At 36.5% G+C, this 11,111-nt stretch overlaps 1 protein-coding gene across 1 annotated transcript; it reads left to right on the plus strand.

Moving 5' to 3' along the window:
* The first annotated feature begins 6,246 nt into the window (after window positions 1–6,246).
* Window positions 6,247–10,425, plus strand: LOC132629156 (uncharacterized). The gene has a single exon (XM_060344884.1). It carries the CDS (start codon window positions 6,247–6,249, stop codon window positions 10,423–10,425), a length of 4,179 nt encoding a protein of 1,392 aa, XP_060200867.1.
* The last annotated feature ends 686 nt before the right edge of the window (window positions 10,426–11,111 follow it).

Genomic DNA, 11,111 nt, shown 5'->3' on the forward strand with positions numbered 1-11,111 from the left:
GGGGGGTGGGGGGGGGGGGGGGGGGGGGGGGGGGGGGGGGGGGAGGGGGTGGGGGGGGGGGGGGGGGGGGGGGGGGTGGGGGGGGGGGGGGGGGGGGGGGGGGGGGGGGGGGGGGGGGGGGGGGGGGGGGGGGGGGGGGGTGGGGGGGGGGGGGGGGGGGGGGGGCATACACGTGTTATACAAATATTATACATTCACGTTAAAATTTTAAAAATAAGGCACAATTTCTTAATAAAGATTCCAGGTGGCTTGTACATATGATGTAGACGATATCCATACATATTTCATACACATTTCAATTAACTGCACAATTATCACAATTTACTACACAAGAACTGGGACTGAAAATCAGCCAAAACTAGTTCAAATATTATCCAAATAGCCCCAAATTTTAGATTCGAACTGCCCTCGACGTTCTAGTTCTTTTAAGATATCACCCACTCAAAACGAAGTTCATTTGTGGCAAATCGATTTTTGAAACTCGAGCTTCAATCTCCTGTAATGGCAGACAATGAAAATTTTCTTTTAACTTTGTTCTTCTATTTTCAACTTCTTGAAAAATTAAAATGAGAATTGAATGAATCACGGGTGAAGTTGGGAGAGAGCCCTTTAGTCATTTTTTCGCCCAACAAATGGAACCCAAAACACAAACTAAACTGGACCACTGTTGAAAGTGGACTCTTACTAAACTGAAAACGGAAGATACCCTTAGCAACAGGAAATTTGTGGGTTGATGAAGATGAATTCATGGTTGAAGTTGAGTAAAGGATGAAAATTCTAATGAAATCGCGCCTTGAAACAATGGTGTAGAGAGAGGAACTTTTGAAATTAAAAAGAAATTTTGATGAAGAAGGAAACTGAAATCAGGTTCCAAAATTGTGGGGCATAAATCAATTTTTCTCTTCCTTAAATTAAGCCAAAAATCATGGGTATGTTGAAAACACAAATCCGTTATGTTTTGTAAATTTGTTGTTATATTTTGTAAATAAGGAAAACTATCCTTATGTTTTGTAATATAAGGTCTTAACTAGTATTATTAGGTCATTGGCCGTACAGGAAGGTTGGAAAGCGCCCAGTGGGTCTGTGGGTCCGAGAGAGGCCCGTGACACTGTTCAGTACAACTGAGCTTCTTCGAAAGACGTTCTTCATAAAAGGAAAAGCCCTATCTTATTACATATAAATGCATTATGTACATTCAGATGTTGAAAAATAAACAGTCTTAATCATTTCGTGTTCAGATATAGAGACAACATCTTAATCACTTAGATGTTTTAATCTTAATAAAAACAAATAAGACATAAATATTTCCTTGGAGTAGTCGACATGCTCTCCTGCTCTGTGTTATTCACATATGAAATTTAACTACCTAATGGAGTAAATTTTTATTTTAAACATAAAAAAAAAAAAGTAGACCACCTATTTATATTATTGAAGTTCCGTGAAAAGTATTTTCTCATATTTCCATTTTTAGAAAATCGAAGAAATGATAGAAATATTTCTACACTTGAAATGATAAAAATCTATGTTTATAGAAATTTATATTGTAATTTAAAGATTAATTAATTTACTGCATGAAAAAAAATCATAATTTTCTGACTATAATGACAAAAAGGTTCTTCACATACACTCTTTTTATTATTAATATTAATCTTACCGAAAAATGTTTGGTTACTGTGGTTGTACATATAAAGTTATCTTATATTAAGTAGTAGTATGTCTTATTTAACATACTTATTAAATTATATGGACAAGAATTTTCTCCTCAACTATGATTTCGTGTAATGTCAAATGCAAAGACTAAATGGCAACCAACAAGGAGAAGACAGGTTTGTTCCTCCTCTTTGTTTTCTTTTTCAAATTTGCCCTTTTGGAAGATTTAACATATTTATAGGGAAAGTAATAAACTACTAATTACTCTCTCGGATCCACAAATACTAATCATCATATTTAATAATTAGACGGATTTTGTGTTGTATCCTCTTAGAAAAAAGTAAAATACTGTTCCAAACAACTGACTAGTTTTGATCTCGATTAAGTAGGCTTGGGCCATGCAATTTCATGTCATGATTTCAAATCATGCGATGAAATTAGCATTTCGACATGCGATTTCGTCTAATGAGATAATGCATGATTTGGGATTTCAAAAAATTTAAATGTAAAACTTGACTCATAAATTTATATTTTGTAAAAAAAAAAACTCATAAGTTGATAGATATTTTCAACAAAAACTCTCACCAATCATTTATCAACCTCATTAACTTCTACCATCCGTTATTTATGTTCGTACCATGTGGGAGGATTATATTAAAGAATAGATACATTACTATTCATGTTAAATTTTCCTTTTTGTTGAATTAAAGTTTGATCAATTGATGTTGTATTTTTTAGAAAGACCTTCTAGTAGCGTATTAATTTTGTTATGAACTATCACTTGCTCATTTGATAAGATTGTATAACAATTGAGAAAGTTTTGATAATTTTCATAACTTGTAGAAATAAAACTATTGGGTTATCGGGCTTTGCCATCAAGCCTCCGAACCCCCATCTAGTGGCGGTTCTGGTGGGTAATTTGTTTAATTATCGCTTCAAACTTTTCTCTTCTCTTATTATAATTATAGAATAAGTCATTTGCAGCTAAATACTTTGTTGGCGGAGCAGGATCAGCTGTTACTTTCTGGCATCTCATGTATGCACCACACTTTTTTTTTTTTCAACCATGATGAGTAAATAAAAAAGGTGTAACCAATACTTAAAGTTGGAGCTCATTTTGTTTCTACTAATATATTTTCTAGTGCTAGTTATATCTGATTATCTTTTTCTTTTCTTTTTTGCAGGATTGGCATGAAACTGAATAGGTTCAAGGAAAAGTAAGCTGTACCGCCTTGGTCTATTTTGCTTAAAATTTTTTTATTTTTTTTTTAGCACTGGTTGATGGTAGTACATGTTTGTTGATATGTACTCTGTTCTTGGCTGTGTGGTATCTTTCTTGTATATATAATAAACAACCTGTCATTATTAAATGTGGAGATTTCCTATAAGGGTTCTTTTGTTTATGTGCCACACCCTCTATGTAGATGTCCCGTTATTGCTCTTGTAAGTTTATTTCTTTACCAACATTATTTCTGTTTGTTTGTTTCTTGGGTTCATTGGTTTTCCTATTTTCTTACTGTTGGAGTTCTCCTGTGTATTTGCATTGATAATTACCCTCTGTGGTAGAGGTACTCTTATGGTGTATGGTGCGTTCTATTATCCTACGCAGACATACGTAGTTTCAGGTATTAAACCTTCTTAATAATTTGTGCAACTCCTAAAACGTGAATATGGATAGAATTGGCTTAGAAGCTCCTGAATTACATAAACATGACTTGTAACATGATATATAAGTATAGTTTAACATGAACATGGATAATGATATATATATATATATATAGTCTGAAACATGCATGCATGTAGGATTTTCATGGGGTTGATCATAATAGTTAACAACTTTGACTAGTCACTGAAAAATATATTTTTGCCTCACTGAAAAATTTAGGATAATATTTGAATAAGATGGGGTGGGAAGTTCAATAAGAACAAAAGTATCCGCCATATAAAATAATTTGAAATTCTACTTCTACGAAAGTTGAAACAACTTAACGTCCTTTCTAACTCATGAGTATTTAGTTGTAGTTACTATACTTAATAGCTTTAGGCGCTATTCTCGGATCTTTCAAATAAGACAAATACTACAAGTATTAGACTGGCAAGTCAAATAAAACATTGATATCTGATATCAATAGGAGTTTCCATTCATAAAATGTCCTTGACCCAAAAACAAAAAATGTAAAAGGTTTGAAGCCAGCAAAAATTTTTGTATGGACATAGCAGCCAACTTTGACTCCCAGCAAATTATTCTCTCTTCTCTCTCATCCTTTTTTATATGCAAACCCTAATACATAGATCAATCTAGACGGCAATGGCCTCTATGGCCATTGGTCAGTCCACCAAAGTGGCTGACCAACACAACACAACGACAAAACAAACAGAAGGCGTAATCAAAGAACCCAGCGAGAACAAAGCAACATTTGCTGATCTATTGAATCCTACAATTTTAAATGAAATCAATCACAGGAAGACACAAGCAGTAACTCCAATTCCTATTAAGAAGATTTCTTTTCTTCATGGAGTACCATATCTCAAGTGGACTGAGGAAGAGGTGGCTCGTATGAATAACATTGAGAATCTACAATATGCAGTTGTTGGAAAATTCTCCTATGGAATGCCAGATATCGAGCAACTTCGCAATCTGATTCCTGCACAATGTGGAATGAAAGGAGGATGTAAAGTTGGATTTTTCAGAAATCGACATGTACTAATTAGATTATCATTATTAGAAGACTTTGTGAATCTAACTTCAAAACCTGCATATTATATAAGTGATAATGAAGGATACTCATACCAAATGAGGCCTCTCATATATGATTCCAAGTTCAAAATTGATGAAGAAACTACTAAAGCAATGGCATGGATTTCCTTCCCAAATTTATTGCCCACTTATTTTGTGAAGGAATCCCTATTCTCAATTGCTTCAGCAGCAGGAATACCATTACATTTGGATATGGCAACAATCAATAAAACAAGACCTAGTTGTGCGAGGGTCAAAGTTTTAGTGGATTTACTAGCAGATCTGCCCAATTCTGTCAGGATGGATATTGAAAATGAAAGTACAGGAGATATAAGGACAGTAAATGTGAAGATTCATTATGACTATCTTCCTAAATACTGTAGAGAATGTAGATTGCAGGGCCATAATGAGTATGAATGTAGGGTTATTAATCCAGTACTGGCTCAGGTTAGGGTAGAAAAGGAAATGGGCAAAGAAGAAAGTAGCAATGCTACAAACAAGCAAGAACAAAGCAAGGATGTGCAAGCACACAACATGGAGGGGAAGGTGGATGAACATCATAAGCAAAGTAAGAAAGTACCAGTGACGGAAAAAGAGGATATAACACAAGAAAAACAAAAACAAGGGGGAAAGGAAGAAGGTAAAAATAAGAAGGTGGAGAATTTTGGGCACAGAGGTTATCATAACTCTGCCAGAATTCTATCTAGTGGAAGACTACTAGGAAATCCTGGAACCTGGAATCCTGTTAAGGATAATAGAGGGCATAAGGCTCCAGAAAGTCAGAATAAGAAAGGAGAAGAAGGACAGCAGGCAACAAAAGGTGATAATTCAGTGCAAACAAGTAATAAGTTTGCTGCATTGGAAGACCAAGAACAATCAATAGAAGAAGTGGCAGGAGAGAAGGATAAACATCAAGCAGAGGAGCAACAAACTGAAAAGGTGATTATTAAGAATTTGAATGATAAACATACAGAGAGTGATGTGAAAGAACAGACAGGAGAAAATGCAGCAGCAGACAAAGAGGAACAACAGTCACAAACAGAGGAGAAAGAAGATGAAAGCAATAAAAAAGAGAGTTCAAAGACATGGGTGGAGGCGTCATTTGGAGAAAAGGGACAAGATAACACAAAACAAAAGGAGCAAAAACATGCAGTAGAGGATAAACAAAAGGCAGATACTGAAGTTACTTCACCAATGCAGATGGATATATATGCTAATAAGGGTGGGGACAGACGTGAGGATAAGGAGAAAATTGAAGAAGAAGCAGCAAATACTCAAGAGTCAGCAGTTCATGTAATGAACAGTTCTTATGTTGCTACTAAGACTCATTATGGGGAGGGAGATCCAGATAATTCAATACAATCTGATGCTGCTAAGGTCCAAGAGGAGGCAGGCCTAGGTGACACAGCAACAAGCTTTTCAGTTAGATTACAACATCAAAATATGGAGAAGGATGATATGGGTGTTAAAAGCAAACCACCTGATAATAAAACTCTGACATTACATTCAGTAGATTTGCTGAGAAATGGTGTTGATGCATTACCAGGAGAGTTAGCAGTAATAGATCCTGGAGATTCAATTCAAAAGCAGCTGGTAACCCAAAAATCACCAATTGAACAGCTACAAGACATAGTGGCACACAAAGCAGCACCAGAAGAAATTCAGTATGCTAGTGACCAGATTCTGCAAGCAGAAGAGGAAAAGGAAAAAGCAGTCAGTGCAAAAATCATCCATAAGGTTACAACAGAAGCAGACTTGTCCCCAAAGGCTATTGCTAAAAGCGGAAGAAAATTAAAAAACCAGGAGGAAATTCCACCCAAAAGGGTGAACCCAAAGAGAGTAGCAACTTCAAAGAATAAATGATGATTAAATCTCTAATTTGGAATATTAGGTCTGTTAATACTCAACAGGCTTTCCAGAGACTGGTCATGTTACAAAGGCGATATAAATGTTCTATTGTAGCTCTAATGGAACCATTTCAGAACTGTAGACATTTGCACAAGTATAGAAGAAGATTGGGAATGGAGACTGCTTTTGCTAACTCTAATGGTAAAATATGGGTATTTGCAGAAGCTGCAGTACAATGTGAGGTTATAATGGACACAGAGCAACAAATTACCTTGAAGTTGTTTCATCAAGATATTGGCAAAGACATTCTTGCTACTTTTGTTTATGCCAAATGCAATGAAGGGGAAAGATTGGAATTATGGGATAACTTATACCATTTGGCAAATTCCATGGATTTGCCTTGGATGGTAGGAGGTGATTTCAACGTGATTTTAGCAGAAGAGGAAAAATTGGGTGGATTGCCAGTCACATTGGCTGAGTGTGAAGACTTTGCTTTTTGTATCAATTCTTGTGGTTTATTTGATATGGGCTTTAAAGGCAGTCCATTCACTTGGTGGAATGGCAGGGCAGCAGAGGATTGTATCTTCAAAAGGCTGGATAGAATTGTGGTGAATATCCTCTTCCAAAATATTTTTCCACAAATAGAGGTTGAGCACCTGTCTAAAACAGGATCTGATCATGCCCCATTGATCGTATCTCTTGGAGAAGATGCTGTCATCTGTATAAAACCTTTTAGATTTCTTAACTTCTGGGTTCAGCATGAAACTTTTAAGGAGGTGGTAGCACAGAATTGGATCACTCATTTTGTAGATTCTCCCTTCATGGCTTTCAAACAGAAGTTAAAAAACTTAAAGGGTGCTTTAGCTAGATGGAGCAAGGAAACATATGGAGATATATTTAAGCAGCTAGCTATAAGGGAGGAAGTGGTAAGAATAAAAGATGCTTTGTTTGAAGAAGAGCCTAACATTATTAACAGGATTGTTCTTCAAAAGGCTCAAGCTGAAATGAAAAAATACTTAAGCCTTGAAGAACAATATTGGAAACAGAAAGCAGGGTTCAAGTGGTATACTGAAGGGGATAGAAACACCAGCTTCTATCACAATTATGTCAACGGAAAGAGAAAGAGATTGCATGTGGCTGGCATAGATGATGGAGATGGGAACTGGTTGGATAATATGGAGAATATAAAAGAAGAATCAGTAAGGTTTTACCAGAACCAATTTTCTCAGGAAGGAGACTCAAATAACTTTGAGATTCTGAATCATGTGCCTTCTATGATCTCTTATGAGCAAAATATGTCATTGTGTGCATATCCTTCAAAGGAAGAAGTCAAACAGGCAGTTTTTGCTCTAAGTGGAGATAGTGCAAGTGGACCAGATGGGTTTACAGGTTTGTTTTATCAGAATTGTTGGGAGATTGTAGGGAATGATGTGCATGCTGTAGTATTATCTTTTTTTGATGGTGCTGAACTTCCTAAATCAATTACTCATACTAATTTGGTTCTCATACCTAAAAAGCATCCTGTTAAGACCTTTTCAGATATGAGACCAATTAGTTTGTCTAACTTTATCAATAAGGTAATATCTAGAGTGGTGCATGGAAGAATGGAAAAGATATTATCATCTTTGATCTCGCCAAATCAGTCGGGCTTTGTGAAAGGGAGGAGTATTTTTGAGAATATTCTATTAACTCAGGAGATTATTTCAGATATTAGAATCCGGGGGAAGCCTGCTAATGTAGTGATAAAATTGGATATGGCTAAAGCATATGATAGGGTGTCTTGGAAGTATTTATTTCATGTGCTGAGATCTATGGGCTTTGCAGAACACTTTATAAACTTAATTGGGAGATTAATCTCCAACAATTGGTACTCTGTGTTACTTAATGGCCAAGCAACAGGTTTTTTCAAGTCTACAAGGGGGGTAAAGCAAGGGGACCCTCTATCCCCTACTTTATTCCTTCTCTCAGCCGAGGTTCTATCAAGGGCTTTGAACTCTGTGCTTGATGATACCAATTATGTTGGGTATGGAATGCCTAAGTGGTCTAACCCTTTAAACCACTTGGCATATGCAGATGACACAATTATTTTTGCATCAGCTCACCCACATTCTTTGCAGAGGATTATGGAAGTATTGAATCAATATGAGCAGATCTCAGGACAGCTAATTAATAAGGAGAAAAGCTCGTTCTATATGTATTCAAAGGTTGGGAATGATCTAATTCAGTTAGTAGAAGATAATACTGGTTTCCAAAAAAGGCAATTTCCTTTTACTTACCTAGGATGTCCCATTTTTCACACTAGAAAGAAGAAAGAGTTTTATGTTGAGTTGATCAAGAAGATAAAGGAAAGACTGCATTCATGGAAGGGTAAGCTTTTATCATTTGGGGGTAAGGCAGTATTAATAAAAAGTGTATTGCAATCCATGCCTTTACATTTGTTATCAGTAGTGGCCCCCCCTAAGTGTGTGTTGAATGAGATTCACAAAATTTTTGCTAGATTCTTTTGGAGTAATAAGGAAGAAGGAAGGAGTAGGCATTGGGTTAAATGGAAGGATATTTGTTTGCCAATCACAGAAGGAGGACTGGGATTTAAGTCATTATTTGATGTATCCAATGCATTATTTGCCAAACTGTGGTGGAAATTCAGGACTACAAATTCTCTATGGGCAAAGTACATGTGGAACAAATATTGCAAAAAGGAAATTCCTACACTAGTACAATGGAAAAGAGGAACACAGGTATGGAAGAAAATGCTTGAAGCTAGGGATAGTATGGAACATGAAATTTGGTGGGAAATCAAAGGGGGTTCTGTTAATATTTGGTATGAAAATTGGACCAAGTTGGGAGCGTTGCATTATGTGGTTCCCACTGATTTTCCTACTAATGAGAATTTAGAGGATGTGGCTGATTTAATTGAAGAAGGGGACTGGAAAGAACCTTTATTGCAACAATCTTTTCCAGCAGACATAGTTGAGCATATCAAATCTGATATATATATTGAGAAGCTTCATGGTGTATGGGACAGACCTTGGTGGATGCCAACAAGCACAGGGAAGTTTACAGTTAATAGTGCTTGGGAAATCTTGAGGCATAAGGGGCAAGAACTGAATGATTGCAAATATTTGTGGATTAAAGGAATACCTTTTAAGATTTCTTTCTTTCTGTGGAGGCTATGGAAAGGGGTGATTCCTACTGATGATAACTTAATGAGGATAAGGATTCCAGTGGTTTCAAGATGCTACTGTTGCAGAATTCCACATCAAGAAACCATGGAACACTTATTCTTAACTAGTAACTTTGCTGCAGGAGTTTGGAACATTTTTTTGGATGCAGCAGGAGTACAAGTTACTAGAGTGCAACTTCATCAAACAATAAGAAATCTGTGGGCAGTGGCGTGTGATGAAAATGTTAAACCCATAATTCAAGCATTGCCAGCAATAATTACTTGGGAATTGTGGAAAAGGAGAAATACTATAAAGCATGGAGGGAAGATTAGCTTTAAGAGGGTGGTGCATGAAGTGAATAATAATCTATATTTTTTAACAAGGGTGAGATACCCTTGGTTAGAAAATTTACCTTTCTTATGGCCTGATCTTATATATGGTCTGGAAAACATTCAACCTCATACCATTACTAAGGTTGTTCAATGGCAATTACCTTATGATAGATGGTTTAAATGCAATACAGATGGGGCATCTAGGGGGAACCCAGGTCCTAGTTCCTATGGTTTTTGTGTGAGGAATTGGAAAGGGGATTTGATATATGCTCAATGTGCTGAGATGGGGAACAGTACTAATGTTGAAGCTGAAGCAAAAGCTATATTGGAGGGTCTAAAATATTGTGTAGAAAAGGAGATTCAACCACTAGTTGTGGAGACTGATTCATTACTTCTTAAGAATGTGGTGGAAGGAGTGTGGCGGATACCATGGTGCATTATTACAGAGGTGGAAAGGATTCAGAAAATGATGGGGACTTTCAATGTGATAATGCATCATGTTTACAGGGAGGGAAACAGCTTGGCAGATTTTTTAACTAATATTGCTTTTGATTTTGCAGGTACATCAAAGGTTAACACATTCTCTGAGTTACCTAGTGCAGGAAGGAAGATACTCAACATGGAAAAAATGCAAATTCCTAATTTGAGGATCAGAAATGCAAAGAGAAGCAGACCCAATGGACTACAAATATGATTAGCATTAACTGTAGTCTGTAAGGTTTCAGCTCATTATTTTTACTAGTATGAGTTTCTAGTTGGGGCTTACCTAATCTGGAAAAGTAGAGTGTAAAAATCTTGGTCTATTTAGTTCATTTGACAGCCTAGAGAGATACTCTTTGTGATTGTTAACCATGTCTCTGGTGAGAGCTTAGAGGGACGAAAATATGGGGTCAATCACGGGCTAAGAAAATGCTACTTAAACAAGATCAGCAAGCTCTATTTTTCACAGATTAGAACACCTGTTCAGGAGGATCCTAGAAATTTCAAACAATCAATAAAGGAGAAGATTATCTCTAGTAGAAATGGATCGGGCTTAGCTCAACAACACAAGTGAAGGTCAATACCAATAATTCAAGCAGGAACAAGAAACAGGAGCTTATTTTTGGGGAAATCTGTCAATAGCTCACAAGATTGAAAAAGATATGAAATTGAAATGCCCACTAACCTGAAATCGAAAATTCAAAGAAGTTGTAGCTCCATCTTGAGCAAGACCAGCTGGAGATGCATTTGGAGAAGAAGATAATGATGGAGAATGTGCAGACCTGTAGTATTCTTTTGATTTTGGTTGTTGGGTTTTGTTGTCGTTTGGTTTTTTGCATATGTACTGTAATGAACACTTCTTAGAAAGTATAGTAATAAATAAAAGCCACTATGCCATTT

Source organism: Lycium barbarum, chromosome 2 (assembly GCF_019175385.1).
Source record: "Lycium barbarum isolate Lr01 chromosome 2, ASM1917538v2, whole genome shotgun sequence".
In the NCBI taxonomy this organism is placed as follows: domain Eukaryota; kingdom Viridiplantae; phylum Streptophyta; class Magnoliopsida; order Solanales; family Solanaceae; genus Lycium; species Lycium barbarum.

Bases quoted from the DNA above. Each gene is read 5' to 3' on its own strand.
- LOC132629156 (XM_060344884.1), top strand. From the start codon at position 6,247: ATGATGATTAAATCTCTAATTTGGAATATTAGGTCTGTTAATACTCAA.